The 22,670-nt window shown below is 45.8% G+C and overlaps 2 protein-coding genes and 1 long non-coding RNA gene across 3 annotated transcripts; all 3 read right to left on the bottom strand.

Moving 5' to 3' along the window:
- Window positions 1-1,113: 1,113 nt before the first annotated feature.
- On the bottom strand, window positions 1,114-10,558 carry LOC124663249 (E3 ubiquitin-protein ligase RSL1-like). The gene is made up of 3 exons (XM_047200972.1): window positions 10,533-10,558; window positions 9,796-10,420; window positions 1,114-1,203 (listed from the first exon to the last, which is right to left on the bottom strand). The coding sequence occupies exons 1-3, from the start codon at window positions 10,556-10,558 to the stop codon at window positions 1,114-1,116; spliced, it is 741 nt and encodes a 246-aa protein (XP_047056928.1).
- LOC124666216 lies at window positions 5,554-8,989 on the bottom strand. Its single transcript, XR_006990823.1, has 3 exons — window positions 7,511-8,989; window positions 7,092-7,374; window positions 5,554-6,322 (listed from the first exon to the last, which is right to left on the bottom strand). It is a non-coding gene; the product is annotated as an uncharacterized LOC124666216 (long non-coding RNA).
- Window positions 10,559-14,448: 3,890 nt separating the features above from the next.
- Window positions 14,449-15,377, bottom strand: LOC124663248 (E3 ubiquitin-protein ligase RSL1-like). Its single transcript, XM_047200971.1, has 3 exons — window positions 15,352-15,377; window positions 14,616-15,251; window positions 14,449-14,527 (listed from the first exon to the last, which is right to left on the bottom strand). Exons 1-3 carry the CDS (start codon window positions 15,375-15,377, stop codon window positions 14,449-14,451), a joined length of 741 nt encoding a protein of 246 aa, XP_047056927.1.
- Between the last annotated feature and the right edge of the window lie 7,293 nt (window positions 15,378-22,670).

The following is a 22,670-nucleotide window of genomic DNA, read 5'->3' as shown; positions in this document are numbered from 1 at the left end:
GCCGCTGCAGCCGAGGACTCTGACTCGGAGATTTCATGGTCATCCGATGACCCTGATGCGCCGACGCCGGAGGAGAAGGCGGCGGAGCAGCGGGCCCTCGTCGCGTCTTTCGAGACGCTCAAGGACGAGGCCGCCAACGCGAGGCTGGAGCAGACACTGCAAGAGGACGCGGCGGCGCACCGAGCCATAGCGGCCGCGCGGGAGGCGGCGAAGAAGCAGGCCACGGAGCGACGCAACGACGGTGCCGGCCCGTCAGGAACCAACTAGTCTAGGTCTTCTATAGTTTTTATGTACTTTCTATGTTTGGTTTTCATATGAATCAATCGCTCGTGGTAGAAAACCAAAGGAATTGTATGAAGATCAAACTATGTTGCAATTCAAAAATGGGTCGCCCCGGTGGGAGCACACCCAGACGCAAACGGACGCGCGGTCAAAATATGTCCGCTGGGCGACGCAAACGGACGCTGCCGATCACTTTTGGGCGTCCGAAATGCGTCGCGCCGCTGGAGATGCCCTAACAGCTACGCGTGTTGTTTCGGTTGTGTCGGCGGAGTGACCGACTAGGGGACTAGCATGTAGTGCGGGAGTATACATCTCTACGCGGTGTCCGGTGTTTTTAACTGGTGGTCTGCAACTCACATGAATGAGTAAATTCTGAAATAAACCTTAAAGTTGTAGTAAGCGTCGGAATCAAAACCTTGAACTCCTAATCCCGAAAATTAGCACCTTGAGCTTACTAGTATTACCGGTCTTTACTTTGCAAGTTTGCATGGAGCTCGTTTCCATCTGATTCTATTTTGCTGCTTCATTAAACCAAGAGAGTGCTTACCTTACCTAAAAAAAAAAAAAAAAAGAGAGTGCTTACCTTGTGAATGCACTTTGAATAACAGCAACTTGGATTCACACATGTGAAAAATGCATTACCAGCGCAGCGAAGCGCAGTCGTGGTTCTAGCTCGTACTGGTTCTCTACATCCAGATGATCGTCTCAAGCCTAGATTTTCAGTTTTCGCTAGAGATAACATGGCAGTATTAGTAGTCGGTTAGTAAATACGGAGTACTGGGTAGATTTGGTGGTGAGGTCTATCTGAACGAAACCAAACCAAACAGATCGTTAGCGCTTGCACTTGTTGCAGTAATGGGTTAGCGCGGACACCTTGGATGCACACCTGTAGCAGAAGCTGTATCCACACCTACAAGCAAGGTTGAAGAAGCAGATAAGCCACAGATCGTTCCACGGTTATGAACCAACGATTCATGGCCAGATCGCGATTTGTCAACAGCACCTGCATTTGATGTAACTAGTAAACATGCACGTGCAACGCACGTCTTAGTATGTCAAACAATACATATAATTTGAATTCACGTGAGAACAAAATAAATGAACACTCTAAAAATAAAATAGTAACACACGCATGGTGCTAAGTGTTAACTCAGATTGTATTTTCAAAATTGAGACACCTGTTGAGGAGTGGTACTCCAGTGGACAATAATCTTGTTTCACCCGTTTCATGTTAGGGCTATGCTACACCGAGGTCGACCTCGTTTTCTGCCTAACGCGAGGTCAGTCTGACAATACCAAAAATAGCAACGCGTGGGGACCAGGCTTCCCAAATTAGAAAGACGTAAAAGCGCACTGTCATTAAAGTCTCGTTGCCGGCCAGTGGCGGTCCATAACAGATTTTTTTTTTCTACCTGATACCCATCGGATCCTATTTTCTTCCTATCAAAAATCAGATCCCGATCCAGTTACATCTGGATCTCAAATTGAAGGAACAGCGATGAACAACATGCATAATACAAAGCTGTTACATATGGATCTCAACCGGAGAGAAGAAGGTTTATAACAGGAATAAGAACTGAAAAGTTGTTACATCTGAATCTCAACGGGAGAGGAGGGGAATAACAGAAAAAAGAACACATGGCAATGTAACTCGCCGGAATACTGCCGGTCTCACCGGAGTACGTCGCCAGTTTTGCCGATGTATCACGACTTGGGTGAAGAACAACTAGGTAGATTATCTTTACGGGTTAAAAACATGGCAATGTAACTCGCCGGAATACTGCCGGTCTCACCGGAGTACGTCGCCAGTTTTGCCGACCTTGCTGGAACCCCACCGTCTTGCCGTGAGTTCACCGTCATCTTGCTATGAGTTCTCCGATGTCTTGCCAACCTTGCCAGAACCCCGCCGTCTTGCCTTGAGCTAGCTGCCGTCTTGCCGACCTTGCCAGAAACCTGCCATCTTGCGGTGAGTCTGTGCCAAAAGGAGGAAACCAGGCTAAAATAAACACTTTACCTGGGACTTCTCCAGATTTCAAGACGCTGAATTCAACCGTTTCTGCTCCTAGTTTGCCATGGAGCTACTCATTCTCCTAACTGACAAGGTCACATCCTGGGCTGCAACCGAGATAACCTCCAGTGTCTCCTCCACCGCGTGAGGTGAGCCAAGCTTTGTTTTCTGGTGATCATAATCTTCAACAAAGTTTCTCACTGAAATTCAGGCCACAGCCTAGAGTGTTATGTGTTGGTGTAGGTCAAATACATGTCAAGCCAAGTTGATTAGAAAATATGGTGAGCACCCAGAAGAGTCCTGGCAAGTAAGATCGATGCATGTTGCTATCAACCGGAAAACATTGATGAACCATCTAGGCTGCAGAATTACTTCTTGAACTTCCCTTACCAAGACACAAGGCAAATCCTAGTGACTGGAAGTAGGAAATGACAGGTACAGGGTGATATAAATAACCAATATGTGTGTGTTCCAGACTGTTTACTACTCAATTACCAATGTGTTGTGGCTGCTATCACTGTCTGTGCTAGCCTACTGCATGTAACGCAAAACAAATGCTGATCGGCCTTACAACTAATGAAAAATTGGTTCCATCTGCTGCAAAAAGAGGTTACATGGACATAATTTGTCCATCCACTAATTTAAATACTGCATCTAACACAATAACAAATGCTGATCGGCCTAACACCTAATGAAACATTGGTTACATCTGCTGCAAAAAATAGTTACATGGACATAATTGGTTCCATCCACTAATTCAACTAGTACATGTAACACAAAACAAATGCTGATGGGCCTTGTTCCTGATGGAAAAAGTTGTTCCATTTGCATCAAAAACGTTACATTAACATAGTTGGTTGGGTTCCATGTTCTATCTACTAATTCAACTACGCTTCACACCATGTACTTTGTAGCACAAACAATGCATGTAACATTACCGACTGCTACACAATTTGGTCAGAAATAACTGTGCAGAAGGAATATCTAGCAGAAGCAAGGATGAAGCAGTGAAGGAGGTCTTGTGTCCGGAGACCAGTGATGTTGGCGGTGATAACAAGGATGTGACGGTGAATGAGGAGGATGTAGACGCGACCACAAGGACGCTGCCGGCCAGCAGGAAACAACGACGCCGTCGTGGAGATGAGACCGGCATCACCGCGATGAATCCAGGCAGCGAGGGATGCTACTGGCGACAGGGACGGGGCATCCTCCATGGTCGGTGCGTGCAGCCCGCGGCCGCGAGGTGCGCTCACTCACGGGCGGCGCCTCCTCCGTGCCCGAGGTGGGTGCCCAAGAGGCGGAGACGGCGCTACAGGTCGGCAAGGAAGGGGGGGCGGCCAGAAGGAATGGGGGAGGAGGTGAGCGCCCAAGAGGCGGAGACGGCGCTACAGGTCGGCGAGGAAAAGGGCCGTCCGGAAGGAACGGGGGCGGCGGAACACACACATGGTGTCCATATGCCTACAACTGGGACATTTACCATCTAATTAGAGGTACTAAAAGTACCATCTATTTTAGTTCCACCAGAGAACTTTACTTCCTACTATATAAATAATCTTCTAAAAAAGTTTATATGTTTTTGCATGTAAACATTCCTGCTAAACCCAACAAGACAAACACACCCAGCAGTAGATGGAACATCTCTATCTGCAGTTTGACAGATGTAAAAAAGTCAAACTCTGGCCTGAAAAAGTAACAAGTTCTATCTACTGCTTCTGCATGTATTCTTCCAGCAAACATGTGTTACTTCCAGAAATAATCTACCTCCATCTGTAACAAAAAAAGCCCCCTCAACTGAATGCTTCCATCCCACATATGATCCGATGGAACTACTTCCACATACATACACTCCATCTAACATGCAGAGCCAGAAGATGGAACATTTCCATCAACATTTTTCATGTACACCAAAGCTACTAACATAAATCTCAAGAAATACCCCAGAAATAACAAGTTCCATCTTCTCTTTCTTCATGTATTATTCCAAAATGATGTGTTACTTCTAAAAAAAATCTACTACCTCTGGTAGAAAAAATACACCCTCTACTAATGCTTCCATCCTACAGATGATCCGACAGAACTAGTTCCACTTACCACCACTTCTTCTCGGAAAAATGTAACATGCGCAGGCAATAAAAGATCAGATTCTGGTCGATGTAGGGGGAAAAGTACTAGCCTGGGCGATTGGGATCTCGATGACGCGGGGGAGTAACCGAATCCTCGACGATTTAGTTGCGAAACTTGATTATATGGCCGGGGGAGTCGACAATGTAGCAGGGGAAGCCTGAGGCCGCGAGAATGTGCACGACGCCGTGGGGATGTAACCGAGGCCGCGGGTATGTCGTTGGCGCCACGAGGATGTGGGCGACACCGTCGGGATGTATCCGACGCCCACGGACGAGGACGCACCCCGCCACGAACGAGGATGAAGCCGGCTCCGGCGAGGATGCATCCCAGGCGCGAATCAAATTAGAAAATCGGGCGAGGTGGGTGGAATCACCAGGGTTATCCATGGGGAGCGCACGCAGGCAGAACCGTGTCGTGGCGGCGGGGATTCGAGGAGGAGACCTTGGGGGAGCTAGGCCGGCGACCGGCGGCAGCCGGAGCAATAGGCGGCGGCGGCGCATCGGAGGCAGCAGGGGAACGAGATAAGAGAGAGCACAGAACATGTGTGAGTGCGTGTATTGTGTCGTGGACGGTGGGACCGTGTACTTGCGTGTGTTGTATTGTGGCCGAGTGAGCACCGCTTCGCTCGCAGCGTCCGATCGTGATCTAGCGGCTACGACTGTGACCTTGCTGGAAGCCCGAAACGAGGTTAGCTGCGGAATAGAAATTGCGTTCATGTTATGCCCCAATTGTTAATCGCCTTGTTACCAGATATATTGCAAAACCTAGCCACGTTGCCAAATATAGTGCAAAACCTATATGCAGCTGATAGATTCTTGTATTACCAAGGTTATATAGTATAATGCTAGGAAGCCAAAAGAAACATGCGGTCTATTACACCATACAAATCAATAAGAGGTGCGGTAACTTGTTTACCTTTTATATAGTAATCTGGCATGCACAATGCGCATCTTCAGTGATAAAAAAAAATCAGTTAAACCACATTACAAGCAGTAGACTGAAGTAAGCATCAATATATTTCTAAAACAGAACTCAATATGGCGATGGTAGTAATATGTCTCAAGGAACAATGCAATAGAAAATCCATCTTTTATTTGATTAAACTCAATGACTTTGTAAAGTGGCATCTTCTTATAGTACATACAATTATGGACTTAAATATTTCATCAATCTGAAGAGATATATGCTTCAGAGATCAACAACATTCAAAGAACGTTCCATATTACATAAAAGAGCACAGAGCACACGTGCTATACCCCTCAAGCAGGTTTGATACAAATGAGTCACTCCACTGCCTGGCAACCTTGACAACAGCCTTTCTTCGATTGCTCGGCCTCTCACCCGCCTTGCGTGCACTACACCACAGGTTCTTACAGCCATAAAGATGACGGCAACTTGCTCTAGGCTGTCGTGCTCGGTCTCATGTCGAGCAACGGTAGCCTCAAGCCATGAATTGACCCAACTTCCTCTTGGCTGCCGTGCTTGGTCTCATGCCGAGTGGCTCAGGAGTAGCAAGGCTAACATCAGGTATCCAGACATGGACATCTTTTAACTTGTTACAAAAATGTGATTTGCCGATAAGGAGCACAGAACAATTGTCAGCCGATATAATTGCCGAACTAATCTTCTAACTAAGCCATTTAGGATGATACTGAACTGGCAATGGATTGTGCTATACATGGTTCAGCTAACTATGATCGAAAATTACATAACACTAAAATGAAGATGTTTTATCACATTGAAGTTTTTTCTGTATACTATGTGTAAGAAAAAATCTCTTATAGATGCAACTTGTTGCAGTTTCAGGGTGCGGGCTTCCACTATACCTCTGAACCTCCATTTATCTTTGGGCACCTCCAGATCTATCAGAACCAATAACTCAGTAGCATGCATGACCTTTCAGCTAACCTGCTAAATATAAATAACATGAATCATAGACTCTTTCTAAATCAGAGGCATCAAGAGCATAAGTAAAAATAGGAAAGAAGTATTCACTTCTGTATTCAGCAAATACAGTATTCACTTCTGTAAATAGGAAAGAAGTATAGTTCTCTGAAGCAAGAAAAACTGACTGAACAAAGTTAACATAAACACAAACAAAATGCATAGTAGGGTACAGTAGCCATTCATCTTGAATCACCAAAACATGACAATTTTTTGAGCTTACATAAATTTACCACACTATGGGCAACAGCCATCAGGGTTAAAATTTATAAATTATTTCCCAACATAGGAGACAGTGTGAGACGCAACTTCTGAAGAGGAACATAGAAGATAGACTATGTAAGACGCAACTTCTGAAGAGGAATTCAAATTGAAAAAGTAAATAACAGTACCAAGGTATCATAATCTTATGGTGCTGAAGACAAATGTCACACTGGAAAAAGAACATGAATCCCCACATATTTTACTCAAAATACAATATAAATATGAGCTTCCTATTTGAAATCCATTATTCTTCATAGAACGAAGGAGGGGTGAACCTCATTGTTTGTTGTAGAAACAAATGCAATCATACCAAACATCTGGTTACCAATAATTTACTACCACAATCATAAAAGTTTTCATACACGCATACGATATATACTATATACCTTGTAAATTAAACAATTCGACCAAACTTTCTGCAAAAGCACAAAAATAGTATATCCTATGAAGTGTGATGGAGGTTGTGAACCTGCAGACCAGATGGAGGAGGTTAGGTCCCCAGCGTCGACTGCCCTGGCAGAGCCATCTACTCCCATGTGATGTGTTGCTGGGATCTGGTCGGCGTCGCCTCCGGCATGGGAAGCAGGTTTAGTTGCGTGCGGAGCAGCAAGTTGGAGACTCGTGAAATCATTGAAAATTTTATCTTTTACGCCAGTGTTGACATGACCAAGCCTTGTAAATGATCGTTCCCACCATTGATAGGCTGCCAGGTGTTGATCTCATCGACAAATCAAGTGATTGCATCCCGGTACCTAACAATTCAAAGACGACACAAATAAGCACAGGAGACTATTTGTATTTGGATTGTAGAAGTGAAACAACAAAGCACCGGAGACAACTCGACAAAATGAAAGAAAAAGCTAAATATGTAAGGGTAGTGATGTATACTTGATGACAAGCATGCATACACATGTAACAGTTTCAGCGGCACCTGCTGTCCAACATGAGCAAATTTGAAAAATGTAGTTGTTTCATCTTATGATCAGAAAGACCTGAAAGTAATAGATTTTCAAAGCAAGACAGTAACACAAAATGAAAACGGATAAAAAATAGCACATTATCAATAGAAAAGGCTCCACAACCGAATCTAGTGCCTATTTTGCAGTCATATAGAGAAAAACGTATAAATGAGTACTCAGGAAATCAGCATTACCTGCTACCACAAAGCAATGAAAACTTGTTAACTCTACATACAGAAAATCACACCAGAATATGCTACCTCAAAGCAAATACACAACGAAAACTCATTAGCTCTGTATAGTCTGGAACATAAAAAAGCTGAACATGTTGTGTTATCTTAAAGCAGCAATTAGTTCCTTGCAAAATGGACGGTTCCTCAACAATTCATGCTTGGTTGATACCCATGAAGCCAAAAGATTTTCATATAAACACAACGGTAGTAGATTGAAAACTATGAGCAGACATGATGACAGCAAGACAAGAAACATTTTTAAGTTGGGAAATGCCAGTTGTTTACAATCTAAATTGAACATGATGAGATAAGACAATATAGAATTTGAATATTTGGTTGCCTTTCCAAAAAAAATTGCAAGAAAAAGATTGGAATAGAGAGCACTTATCTGTATGTCAGTATTTCTCTTATTGACAGAAAAGTTATAATTCAGACTGAGAACACATATTCACTTCAAAAAACAAAATTTGTTTGCCCGGCACTACCGTATATATCAGAGTATAGAAAGATGCTTGGCCCCTCTCAGCATCCAAATTTAAACCCAAAGATGTTACCTTTATCTCCATGATAGAGTCTTTCCAGCTCCAGTCTATACACTCGTAGTAATAAGAAAAAACTCAGGACTATCTTATGCATAAACTTAGAAAGAAATACAAAGAATCAACACGTGCAACAATGGAGACTTTCAGAAAAAGGCAACAATCAAGCATGATGAAATACAAATAACGTGCCAAAAGTCACAGGGATTTTCCATGATAATATATGGGCACATCTTTATCTGGAGGTTTCGTTTCTGCTAATACGTACCAGCTTATTATGTAGTTGGGTAGGGCATATCAAGCAGGATATTATTGAATCAGAAGGTACCACAATAAAGATGTGCATCTCACAAGGAACTGCACATGAACATTCATCTATGTTCCGGATATCATCACAAAGCTAAAGGCGTAGGAGTGTCCAAACCTTGAAAACAAAAGACTCTAGGTCCAATTTATTGAAGCAAGAATTTTCACCATCAACACCTTCCTCTCTTTGTGGATGAGTAGCCTGAATTGCACACACACCCTGAGTTCGACATACTGGTGCCTGACATCAGTTTGGTTCACACAACACTAACACATCAGCTCCTTGAGATACCTTTGTTGATTTTCTGTAATAACAATGTAATAATACTATCATTCCTTTCATTTACACTAATAAAGCACCAAAAGGCAATTTTCTGTATCTGTAATAACAATGTAATAATACTATCATTCCTTAAATCTACAATAAGAATCAGAAGATAAAACCCAAAATGTCATATGATAAAATCTCTTGTGTACATTTAGTCGAACATGTGACATGCGACTCGAGTTGTACCTGGACACTGTCACCCATTCAGGGCTCTGGAGAGGAAGAAGTATATGGCGAGCAGCGGCGTATCAGCCATCAGGCGGGTGGCTCCAGAGCAAGAGGCCACGGTGTGTGGCTTAGCGGGACGCAGGTCCTGTCCGTCGTTGCACATGAGCAGCTGTTGGTAGGAACGGGACGGCACCGACGCATGGCGCTTGGTATGTGGTGTGCGCGAAGGTCTGCACCAGACAGGTAGAAGGGGACGGGGCGGCCTCCAGCGTCCGCGTGGGCGAGAGCTGGCCGGAGAGCGACCTGCGGGCGCGTGTTGGCATTCGGGCGAGCGGAGATTTGGGCGGCGTGCGGCGGGAGCCGAGCCGCCGCCACCGCGCGCGAGGGCGTTTCGGCCATTCGGGGGAGCAGCGATGAAGTGGACGGGAGGTTCACGTTTTCAGTGGAGATCGTGCGTGAGCCGCTAGGTGAGCGGTTCGGAAAAAAGGCGATGGCGTTGTCTGCCATTTGATGGTGCGTGGGTGTCCGCTTCCGTCAAACACGGGTTGACTGTGAGTCGTCGGATAAACTAATCGGACGTCTCAGATTGCTTGGATCAGACCCTCTGGGTCTTTTATTAGTAGTAGATAGATAGATAGATAGATAGATTGCACCCTTCCGATTTCTCGACGTACATGTGGCACTTGGGGCAGCGCTGCCACCTCTGGCGGCCGGCGAGCCGGCGGAGCAAGAGATCGTCGCGGCCGCGCTCGTCCTGCCCGAGCTGCTGGAACTCCCCGCACTCGACGCCGGCGTGCCACGGCACGGCGCAGCGGGCGCAGAAGAGGCGGTGGCAGTGCGGGCACTCGGCCTGCGCGATCGCCTCCCCGCCATCCGTGAGAAGAGGCGCCGAGCATTCCCTGTACGGGCAGTACACCTTATTACCGGCACCGAACGCGGACTCGCAGAGCAGGAAACCCCACTTGTCGAGGAGATCCGGGGAGACGATGCCGCGGCAGCTCTCCGGCTCGACGGCGCCCGCGCCGCCGCAGCCAGGGTCAGGGCAATCTACGCGCGCGGCGTTCTCGCCCAGCTTGGCGGCGACGTACTGGGCGACGCAGCTGAAGCAGAACTCGTGGCCGCAAGAGCTGACGCTGAACTTGAGGATGTCGGCGACCGTCTCCATGCAGATGGCGCAGTAGAAGAACTCGCCGCCGCCCCCGTTGCCGTCGAGCGGCGAATCAGCTCCACTGCCGTCGATGCGCGATACTGGGGACGCTTCGGGCCTGAGTAATATTGTGCGGTTTGGAATTTGTTGTAATCGGCTTGCACATCGCCACCCACGCGGTCATATGAATGAACCAAGGGGCTAAAGAAAGTATGGAGTTGGTGGGTTACCTCGATAGGAACACGACGATCAACATCGCGCCAAGTAGGTACATTTTTTGTTTGTTTGTCTTCTCTCCTAATAACAGATGCACACACGCGTGGAACGTACTAGCACATCTTTTTCTACGTGTTGATGACTTTCTGATGCGTGCACGTGTCTATCTGATGTAGTGTAATTTCTACGTGTTGATGATCACTTTCTGGTTATTAGCATCTTACGTGTCTAATTAAGCAAATAAACAATGCTAGGTAAAGCCAAAATATATATACTTGAATGGATAAAAATACAAACGAATCTTATAAGTAGTGATCACAAGACAACTAAAGGATGTTTTCAGAGAGACAAAAATGAGGAGATGTTGTGTGCTTTCCCAATGCACTGTCTTCATGGTAAATCTAACCCTTCTGCTCCTCAACATTAAACGTACGTATGATGCCTAAACTCTGAATAATTTGCAACTTACTCTTTAGAAAATTTGTTCAGGAGTGCAATGTGTAGTCCAATTAGTTTTTCTTGTACTTTAGTGCTCATATGGTGTGCAGTATCAGGGAAGTATGGCTAAGCTGATGTTATGTTATGCCCTTCTTATGCATAAAACACGCCTAGGAAGTATGGCTAGCTGGTGACATGCTAAACACATTCTTATGCGTAATACATACCTGTTTTTTGCTCACACTTCATCTCTTTGTTGCTTTACGGGCGCATGTATTTTTGGCCTTGGATTTTGTGGTTCGGAATTGGTTGATTGGTTAATGAATACTGGAAAATGCCAGCGGAAAGAGGGTAGATCTTCTTACATCCAGATGATTTGTTTGCAGACCATCAGTTTGTGAATTTGGCCATACTGATTATCTATATTGCCTTTTCTAACTGCTACTATGACGCATATAATTATACTAATTGCCGATTTGTTGTGCAGTGGTCTTATATTAGTGAATGTTGGCTTAGATTCTCATGAAACGAAAATTATCTCTTATGTGCCAGTTTAGTATGTAGAAGGTGTGGAATGATCAAGTGAACATATCACCACTATTCCTTACTGTGAGCCTGAGAGTAAATTGAACTCTATCGACTTTACCTAGAATTTGTTGAGCACCATAAGACATCTAAGATGTCAATTGAATTGATGATCATGTTCCATGCCAAGCCTGTACCCACTTCGACATTGAAGCACAATGTTGATATTGGAATTAGACACCAGAATGTGCATTATCTTTCAAATGTTGACACTGTATATTACTGTGAAATGTTGTGGTTATTTTAGAATTGCGATTGCGGCATATATTATTTGTGATGAAATAAATGTGCTATATTTTCTTATTTATACTTCTGTTATAGCTTTTACAGACTCATATGAGGGAAAACTGTAATGCTCCATTTGTTAATTGTTCCTACTAACTACTACCTCTATCCCATAAGATAAGATGTTATTACAAAAAATATACTCATATATTGGTTGTAATAACATCTTATATTAATGGTACGGAAGAAGTACAAAACGTGTTGGGACCCACCGTGTTGCACTAGGGACAAAATTCAGCGAGCCAGAAACAACCAATGTACGGTGCCGACAAAGAAATAGCCAAACCAATGAACATGCGGACAAAGGAATAGCCACGCCACAAAATTTAGACGTGGGTACCGGTGGAAGGCGCGGCAGAGCGCGCTGGATCAATCTAGTCCTATGTTATAGGCAGAATAAACCAAGAGATAGTATCATTGTGGTTCGAATGGCAGTCATCATCAGCTGGCAGGTAGGATAAACGAGAAAGTTCTCCTTGCAAACAGGTAGAAGCAGAGCCAAATCAGTAGAGTTTTTTTTTTCTAGAATACACGAGGGAGAGGTGTATCATACTGCACAAAAGAAAGACCAAGCGGCCGATCCAATTCCTTTAGGCAGAACATCTCTAATTTATGGGATTAGCGCCCAAACCTGCTACACTATGACAAGAAAGGACAAAATGCTCGACTCTGCCCAACTTCTAGCCACTACCGCGTGGAAGAGGGAAACAGGGCATCTGGGGGGCGCTATGACCAACGTTCGCCACCTGCATAGAGGATCCACCACAAGAAAGTCCGGACCAACATACCCATGCGCCATAGTAACCAGTAGAGTAACACTTACATAGTTACATAAATCTGTTGTGTTTCTGAATATATATAGTAGGCATTTCATTAAGTAAAGAATTAGACATACAAGAAACTATTATATTGAACTTCGAATGGCAGAAGTAACATAGGACAATTACATAGCAAGAAACTCACCCAAATGGAAGGGATACAAGAAATATGCAGCTTACAAAACAATAAGTCCACAAAAAATGGCATCTTCCTTATGTATAGAAAATTGAGGTATATCCACAGTACAAGTGGTAGCCTAATCATTGTTCAGAAATTTATAATTTGTTCTTATGAGTGTAACTATGCATACATATGCATCTGGCAGTGAATCTCCCTATTTTGCATCCATATATAGTATTGGTCCGTTCTTTTGCATGATATGCAAATGATGCATTTATTTGGTTTATACAGATTGCATTATTGTAGTGTTTGGTTATTCAGATTGCATTATCTGCTGTTTCAGCCTATGCTTACGTTTTATCTGTCTAGGAGCCATCATGTGTAATCCAATGCAACCCAACAACTTAGCAAGATTTTCAGCTAGAATTAATGGACAGCATGTGATTGGGTTTCATCTTGATTCATCATCTATATATATGTCCTGAAGTTGAAGCTGGTTAAAGATGGTTGTATCATGGTGGGAGCAAAGGGTCATATGAGATCACCTTGCGGCAATCAAGATGTGTTAGCTGTCTGTCATGTTATATGTATTGGCTACCTATTGGGCTTTGCACATTAACTCTATTTTGCTGCTTCAATAAACCAAGAGAGTGCTTACCTTGTGAATGTACTTTGAATAACAGCAACTTGGATTCACACATGTGAAAAATGCATTACGGGCTCAGATAGAAATGATAGAATAATCAATATGACTAAAATATATGAACAAAAGTAGACGAATGAGGTGTTTTCCACTCGAGAGAAGTGTTATGAAGTGTTTAGAAGAGCACTGGAAGAATAAGAAAATAAGTCCACAAAAATGGCATCTTCCTTATGTATAGAAAATTGAGGTATATCCACAGTAAAAGTGGTTGCCTAATCATTGTTCAGAAATGATAATTTGTTCTTCTGAGTGTAACTATGCATCTGGCAGTGAATCTCCGAATGTTGCATTCATATATAGTATTAGTCCGTTCTTTCACATGATATGCAAATGATGGATTTATTTTGTTTACACATATTGCATTGCAGTGTTTAGTTCTTTTCTGTTGTTTCAGCCGATGTTTACGTTTTAGCTGTCTAGGAGCCATCATGTGCAACCCAATGCAACCCAACAACTTAACAAGGTTTTCTGCTAGAATGAATGAACAACAAGTGCTTGGGTTTCATCTTGATTCGTCGTCTATATATACTTCCTGAAGTTGAAGCTGGTTAAAGAGGATTAGATCATGGTGGGAGCAAAGGGTCATGTGAGATCACATTGCAGCAATCAAGATGTGTTAGCTGTCTGTCACGTTATCTGTCTTGGCGGCTACCTGTTGGGTTTTCCACACTAACGTTATTTTGCTGCCTCAGTAAACCAAGATAGTGCTTACCTTGTGAATGCACTTTGAATAACAGCAACTTTGACTCAAACATGTGAAGAATGCATTACCGGCGCAGCGAAGCGCACTTGTGGTTCTAGCTCGTACTAGTTCTGTACATCCAGATGATCGTTTCAAGCCTAGATTTTTCAGTTTTCGCTAGAGATAACATGGCCAAGATGGAGCCATGTACTAGTATTAGTAGTCGGTTAGTAATTAAGTACTAATACTACTGGGTAGCTTGGTGGTGAGGTCTATTTGTACCAAAGCAAACAGATGGCTAGCGCTTGCACTTGTTGCAGTAATGGGTTAGCGCGGACACCATGGATGCACATCTGTAGCAGAAGCTGTATCCACACCTACAAGCAAAGGTTGAAGAATCAGCACCGATCATTCCACCGTTATGAACCAACGATTCATGACCAGATCGCGATTTGTCAACAGCACCTGCATTTGATGTAATTGCACCCTTCCGATTTCTCCACGTACATGTGGCACTTGGGGCAGCGCTGCCACCTCTGGCGGCCGGCGAGCCGGCGGAGCAAGAGATCGTCGCGTCCGCGCTCGTCCTGCCCGAGCTGCTGGAACTCCCTGCACTCGATGCCGGCGTGCCACGGCACCGCGCACCGGGCGCAGAAGAGGCGGTGGCAGTGCGGGCACTCCGCCTGCGCGATCGCCTCCCCGCCATCATCTGCGAGAAGAGGCGCCGAGCATTCGCTGTACGGGCAGTACACCTTATTACCGGCACCGAAGGTGGACTCGCAGAGCAGAAAACCCCACTTGTCGAGGAGATCCGGGGAGACTATGCCGCGGCAGCTCTCCGGCTCGACGGCGCCCGCGCCGCCGCAGCCAGGATCAGGGCAGTCTACGCGCGCGGCGTTCTCGCCCAGCTTCGCGGCGACGTACTGGGCGACGCAGCTGAAGCAGAACTCGTGGCCGCAAGAGGTGACGCTGAACTTGAGGATGGCGGCGACCGTCTCCATGCAGATGGCGCAGTAGAAGAACTCGCCGCCGCCCCCGTTGCCGTCGAGCGGCGAATCGGCTCCACTGCCGTCGATGCGCGATGCTGGGAACGCTTCGGGCCTGAGTAGTGTTCGGTTTGCAATTCGTTGTAATCGAATTGCACATTGCCACCCACGCGTAGTAGGAATGCACCAAGGAGCTAAAGAAAGCATGGAGTTACCTGGATAGGAACACGACGATCAGCATCGCCACGGCGAGGACCCATGTCTTGGCTCGCCAGCGCAAGCCCTTCTTATGCGCAGGCGCGCGCGTGCAGTACGTGACGCTCTGGCACCCGCCACCGTCATGATGGAGGCAGCGGCCCGGGTACCCCGATGCGTGTGCGTGTGGTTGCGCCGGTTGGAGGCGTTGGAATCGATCTGCTGAACGAACCGACCGCACGCGTGCGTGCCGTGGCTTCTTTTTTATCTCTCGCGCGCCAGGCTGGCACCAGCCAATTCAACACTGCCATTACTTTGCTCCCTGAATCAAGTTCCCCTCTCACGCACGCAGCATCAACCGATTAGCACTCCAAGAAGCGCGCGGAAGTCAAGCCGCTCGCTCGCTCGCGTTTGCTTGGTGTAGGCTATTATTAGGTGACGAATCAATTAAGGTGTAAATAAATCGCCTTCTTTTCTCCTCTCGCACGCCGCGCGACACCAATCGTCTGGTTCTTGGTCTAGGCTTTTAAATGCCGAATCAAACATCTTCTTTAATTATTCCCTCAAAAAACCTACTTCTACTACGTACTACGTACTAGTATAATCAAAACAAAGAAACGCGAACATGAAGCAAAGCCGCGAGACGAAATCGATCGACTAGCCGTCAATTCCATTTCATCTCACAAACTGCGAATGGAATGGGAAGAAATAATCTAACGTGCGCATCTCCCTCCGTCCTTTTATCCCGATCGATCCGCTCATACTTCACCAAGTAGGTACATTTTTTGTTTGTTTGTCTTCTCTCCAAATAACAGATGCACGCACGCGTGCAACGTACTAGTACAGTACATCTTTTTCTACGTGTTGATGACTTTCTGATGCGTGCACGTACGTGTGTATCTGATGTAGTGTAATTTCTACGTGTTGATGATCACTTTCTGGTTATTAGCATCTTACGTGTCTAATTAAGCAAATAAACAATGCTAGGTAAAAGCCAAAATATATATACTTGAATGGATAAAAATACAAACGAATCTTATAAGTAGTGATCACAAGACAACTAAAGGATGTTTTCAGAGAGACGACAAAATGAGGAGATGTTAGATAGTCGGCGATAATTTACCACCTATTTTGCACACTCTCAGCTGAATGTACCCAACTTTTCCGTTTCTTCCCTCTCTACTCATTCTTAGAGCAACTCTAACAGTGACTGAAAAATGGGCCAAAACCGAAAAATTCCGGCGACAATACTGGTTCAGACCGAAAGAGGCCCAGAACGGAGCCCGAAATCGCGGCCGTAAAACGAATTCGGGGGCCGCCCCGTATTAAAACGGGCCGCAGAGGGGACTTCGGTTTTCAAGCAATCCAGCTCGCAGCAGCCCACCTTCGCCCCAGCTCTGCGACGCATTGGCCTCGCGTGGTGGCTCTGCAGGGCGTGGTGCGGGATTGGGCGGCGGGGACTCGCCGCCGCGGCCCCCCGTGTTCCGCACATAGGTGGAACGCCGGAAGTTCAATCGTTAGGAGGACGCGCGCAAGTGCAGCGCCCGCCGATGGATGAACTGGGGGCTCACGCCCCCAGGGAAGCTCGCCAAGTACATCAACGACGGTGGGGGCTCGTCGTCCGGCTGTTCGAGCCGCCCACCCGTGTACGATAGCTCCGACGAGGAGGAGCTCGTCCCCGCCGGGAGCCCACATTCTCCGCGGGCGATTACGTGCACGACTCCGACGAGGGGATGCCGTGGTCGCATAGGTGGCGGCGATCTCGGCGGCGGAGGCCCGCACTCGCTTCCACCGGGAGGAGGCGGACGCCGTCCGCCAAGTGCGTAAGTACGAGGCAGCATGCCGGGAGGAGCGCGTCCACCGTGTCAAGCTCGACATAGTCGAACTTGACGACAAGGAGTGAAGCTCTTCACCCGCGTCGACGCCGTCCTCCACCTCGACACTCCGCAAGCACCGGTACCGCCGCGCGCAGAGGCCAATCGGGCCATCTTTTGCTCCAAATTAGTCCGTGTGGTTAGGTCTACTATGTAATTAGGTTTGCACTAACAATTATGTAACTTTTGATGCTCACTCGGAGCATCAAATACCATCTATATATATGATCATCGATGAATTTCCCCGGGACATTTGAAATGCGTTTTTTCAGTTCGTGTTTACGGGTTCTGTTCTATATCGGCTGCAAAATCTTCCTCCCCACGATTTCGGAAGACTGAATTCACGTTTTTCGGTTCCTTCGTTCTCTGTTAAAGATGCTCTTATCTTACATGACTTCTAGGTCCTTTCCCATCACACCAACCTCTTTCTCGTGGTAATGCATTAACCTTAGGCGGAAAATAAGCTGTCATTTTGTAAGGCGTATGTCTACATTTTCGCATAAAGAAATAAATAAAAAGTACAAGACAAAGACATGCATGTGCTAGACGTGCGCCTTGTGGACTCGGTATTTGCACCTCCTCGCTGTTGGACTTCAAGTAACAACCGATTGCTATTGTGCCCTTGCCTTCTTGGTTGCTACGGCCTACAAGATTTATTGTATTGGATGTCATCTGATAATCTCCCCTCCCGACTCCCGGTCTAGAGGTTTTTGTACAACACAACAAGTGGGTAGTGGCATCGTGGGAACTCCTCGTTCGACATTGCACCATCCTATACTCCTAGGTTGTTCAACCCACATGGGCAACACACCTATGGGCCTCACCCACTATATATGTTATCTCATCACACGTGGATACCTTTGTCCTTTTGCTTGTGCGCGAATCGTATCTACTTGTTTCTTTCCCTCTCTTTATCGTGCTAGCTACGTTGATAAATAAAATTTATACCATCATCGTCATGCTTGCCGGTCGGGCTTGACACTTGGCACCGACCTAGACCTAGCAGGAGGAGGCTCCACCACGACTGCAGGTGGCAGATCACGGTTTTTGGAGCCGGCGCAAGAGAGTGGCACCTACGAGGCAACATCGAGGATGGTGGCGACTTTGGTTGTGGCATCACCGACACCGTGAAATACCAAGAGAACGCGTGGAATCAACGTGACCCCATGATTTTTTTTGTCTCACATCGGCTTGAAGAATTCCACAAGTGTTATTATGTTTTTTTAATACACTGTCGTTTGCTGTCCGAACGATAAAATCTATTTGTTCATCTGTCAAAAAAAAAAATCTAACCGATTTTTTCTTTTCGAAATGGGAACCCCCGGCCTGTGCGTCAAGTGATGCACATAACCGGTTCCTACCTTAATTACTGCATGCAACAATATTCATTTACTTCGGCTTCTCTCAATGGTGGCATCTCAGATGTACGTATGTGGATGCTTCTTTCCTGCTTTAGGTTGTGGAGCAAAGTCTAGTCTCTTCTTGGTCTATGTGTCTATTTGTAGATGTATTTTTTTTGAAAATAGAGGAAGTACTTTTCGTTCAGCGCAACCAAAAGTAAGCTTCATTATTTCTGCTGTAATTAACCGCCGTATCCTCCAGCAAAACCCCTCGTTTCTTCCCCTCACGCATGCATGCATCATTAACTCGGCCCGTGTGTGCATGATTAAATCCTCCCAGTTGGGCATGGAGAAGTGTGGCATTAAATGAGAGAGCTCAAATGAAATCCTTTATAGCCACCCTTTTTGGCCAATGAATAGCTGGTACTCTTGCATGCAACAGATAGCAAGTACCAACGCTTTAATTATGAAAAATTAGGATAGAAGTTAACGGGCTAAGTACCAAACGAAACTAGATGATACCCCGCGCGTTGCCGCGGTAAATAAGTTTAAATAATTTGAGAATTTATGTGCAAATAAAATAGGAAAACATTCCCTCAAAGGAAAGTAAGGAAATCACCAAGATATGTTTTAAAAATTGTGTAGATATAAAGTGAATCATTCCCAAAAAAAAGAATAATAATAGATAAATAGCGATGAACTTCTCTAAAGAACCTTTCAAAAATGTTTAAAACGACTTGACTCAATTTTGACATTAGTTATACGGAGAAGGAAGGTTCACAATAAACAGTTAACACATTACTTCTGATATTTTCAATACAAAATATGCACAAAAAAAAGTTCATATTGATTAGAAGCTGCCCGTAAAAAATAAAGATGCATACATACAACAGGTAGTGCAAGTGAAAAAAATGCATAGTTGTAACGTATAAACAACAATTTCTGAAATCTGCAGTAGTAATCAGTTTGTCATATGTAAATATCCGGCGTTCATATAAAACTATGTATCGCTGAGTGAACTATAAAATCATCGGTGCTAAAATAGAATGTTGTAGACCATATGAATTCAGCAAGATATAGAGACGACAGGACCACACAACATATCGTTGAAGATATTTCACTCACACGGATTGATATACAGTGTTAAACTGCAATATGAACAATTAAAATATTAAAATGTCATATTGTTTTATACAACACACTGTCTATTTAAAAGATTGGTACCTTTTAATCACTACGCAAGATAGAGTATACCAGTCAAGATACGATGATAAATATAACTCATCAAGTGATGTGTGACATACTACATGCTTAATACAAACTTACTTAACACGTATATCTCCTCATGTGCTAAACAACTAACAAAATGATCTGAAGCCTTCAATAGCTTCAGGCGCTGCTAATACAGATGAAGATATTCAGTACTTAAAATGCTTTATGACCACATAGTATAACAAAAAAACAAAGAACAGTAAATCACATACACAATATGGTGGCATGGCTAGCTAGTTTGTTTACCAGCAAAAAGAATGACATGCGCACTCACGCAACTTCAAATTAGTTAATGTGAACCCCATGCAATGATCTTCCATCTGCAACCTCAATCCTAGCATTAAGATGATGCACGCACTCGCCCAAATGCCAGCAAGCTGCAAGCAGATCTTATTCCCATCAGTCGTGAACGCTTGAATAAAAATGATGATCCAATCAACCTGAAAATGAACAGGAAACCTTCCTAGCCATGTGCGCCTATTTGGCCTCTGGAGGACAACCTGACAATGAACAGGAAACCTTCGTAGAAATATCTGTAGGCCTGGAGTGAGTAGCACGTAAAATCCAACGAAAATCCTGCAAAATCAGGGGAGGCAAAACATCGACCAGCTTTAGAGCGGAAGAGCAATAATCTAACAGATTAATAAACATGAGTGGGGGGATAAAAAGAAAGAGAGAAGCAAAATTTGGAGCGTACAACTACCAAAGTGAAGACCAGTGCCAGATAGGAACACGGTCAGACGGATACACAGGGCAATGCGGTGAGCTTTTTATACATGAAGGAGGCGCCTGGTTAGTTCCACCTAGAAGTTTCTAGTGTATTTGTAGGGCAATCATGGCTGATGAATGCTGGGCACCATAGGACGGTTTCACAAGCATTTGTGGAGAGGAGGGCATAGGTCGCAGCAGAAGAATTTGTACCATGAAGTCGTACGTCGCGGCGGCGGCGCTGAACACCATCAGGGAACACGAACGGACCAGGAGGAAAAAGGACTCGAGAAAGAGCGAGCGAATGCAGCGGGGACTCGTCCAGGCCATTTATGGTCTCGTCCAGCCCAATTATGTATGGACAGGCCACGAAGGAGCAGCCCATAAAGAAATGTTGTAGATGGGGAGAGCGACCAGCGATCGAAGGCGGCAGGCGCAGAAGCCAGGGGCGAGGACGCTCTTCGGGATTCACCACCGCAGAGATTAAGATAAAAGGGGTGACGTGGACTTACCAGAAGACAGCAAAATGGGATCAGCTTCCGGAACACCGAGTAGAATTAAGAATGGAACCGAATATATCCCCCATAGAGTTTGGACTTGAGCACACAAAAAGAAAACCCGTTTTGGGCAAAGCGACAACTGCTGGTCCACAAACAAATGAGGGAGACGAAGTATTTCCCAAACCTACCATAATCGTTCCTCTCTTCTCGACGCAACACCTTCCCCAAACCCACGCATTGCCGCTCTCGGTCTCCCCCCCCCCCTCCCCCCCCCCCCACCCCTTCCCATGGCCGCGGTGCTCCGCCTTCTTGCTGAGGACCTGCGGCAAAGGGCGCACGCCTATGCATTTTATGTACGGCTGCCGACAACACCCTCGCTCCATTGCATGCCCGCGAGGCCACCATTTCGGGCTCTTCTCCAATCGGAAGTTGGTCCACTAGATACATCTAGGTGTTAGCTCCTATATATACCCTATAATCATTCATATGTGATATCCCCAAACTCGTTGCACCTCGATGGGATCCACTCGACATACCTTACCGTAAACAACACTGTTGTAATTTTGAAAGCTCTCTCCCACATGAAAAAGCGCAACAATCAACGTCCGCAATATACATGGTGCGGGTGATGCATTCCCATGTTGCAGAACATAACGTGTTATGGTAGAGGCGTGATCAAATGCATGTTGTGGTAGACAAATGTTTCTTAGTTGCAGATGGAGCTAGCTAGGTACATGCAATGCTTAACATTTATCTTTTGGAAACACATGCAAGCCACAAGTGTATCCATTGGTTGGAACAATGCAAGCGGAGGGGGAGAATTTGATGAGGACTGATTTAGGCAAGGAAAAGACTCAACCCATCGACCGAGCCAATATGCGATCCAAACCAAACCTCACCTCACCTCCCTCTCAAAATTTGGCCAGTCACACCAAACGTCGCCTCCCTCTCATCTCGTATCCTTTCCCCTCCCACCCACAGCCCGCATCCCCTCCCGCCGCCGGTTGATCCCGGCCGGCTCCGGCGGCTCCTCGCACCGCCGACCACATCTCCGGCTACTCCTCTCTCTAGTAAACCCCGTGGAACCGCCAAATCGTCGCCCCCACCAGAAGCCCTAGCCAAACTGGATTCCTCCCCGCCGGTGTCACAACTGCGATCATGACAGCCGGACCAGCTGCGCCCCAGTCCCCCTCCTTCCCGGTACACCCCAGAACGAGGGAGGCACGACGAGGCAGCCAAGGCCAGGTTTCAGCTCCTCGCGTGTTGGTGTCAGGCGGGGATTACCACGGAGGCGCGTCCGTGACAGCGGCGACGCAGCCTGGTAGGCGTGAAGGAGCTGCTGCCGGTCGCCTGCTCGCAGCTTCCGTTGTTGCCTAACTCGATGCGGAGCTCCTCCCCAAGCTGCTGCCGGCCGCCACCTCCACGACAGGCTCCTGCTGGTGAGGCCCCTCTCATCCACCCTGCATTCTTGCAACAAAAAAATAAATAAATAATAAGTAGATCTTTTTTTTCCACACCGAATGTGCTAGGAGTTGAGAATCATGGTTGTTAATCTGTTGTGTGTCCTACCTGGTAGTAAATCGGTTCAGTGGTGTAGGTGACATAGTCATCAACTGGCTTGTTTTTGCCGTCAATTCTTCTGGAC

The sequence above is a fragment of the Lolium rigidum genome, chromosome 6 (assembly GCF_022539505.1).
Source record: "Lolium rigidum isolate FL_2022 chromosome 6, APGP_CSIRO_Lrig_0.1, whole genome shotgun sequence".
Classification (NCBI taxonomy): domain Eukaryota; kingdom Viridiplantae; phylum Streptophyta; class Magnoliopsida; order Poales; family Poaceae; genus Lolium; species Lolium rigidum.
This window is presented reverse-complemented; position numbering and strand designations above follow the sequence as displayed.

Excerpts from the sequence above, each read along its gene's own strand:
- LOC124663248 (XM_047200971.1), bottom strand. The coding sequence starts at position 15,377 with ATGCTGATCGTCGTGTTCCTATCCAG. Across the intron at positions 15,252-15,351 it reads ATCGTCGTGTTCCTATCCAG|GCCCGAAGCGTTCCCAGCAT; the intron begins GTAACTCCATGC and ends AACACTACTCAG. Across the intron at positions 14,528-14,615 it reads TGCAATTACATCAAATGCAG|GTGTGGATACAGCTTCTGCT; the intron begins GTGCTGTTGACA and ends CTTTGCTTGTAG.
- LOC124663249 (XM_047200972.1), bottom strand. The coding sequence starts at position 10,558 with ATGTTGATCGTCGTGTTCCTATCGAG. Across the intron at positions 10,421-10,532 it reads ATCGTCGTGTTCCTATCGAG|GCCCGAAGCGTCCCCAGTAT; the intron begins GTAACCCACCAA and ends AATATTACTCAG. Across the intron at positions 1,204-9,795 it reads CGGAAGGGTGCAATCTATCT|CTTGCTTGTAGGTGTGGATA; the intron begins ATCTATCTATCT and ends TGCTTCTTCAAC.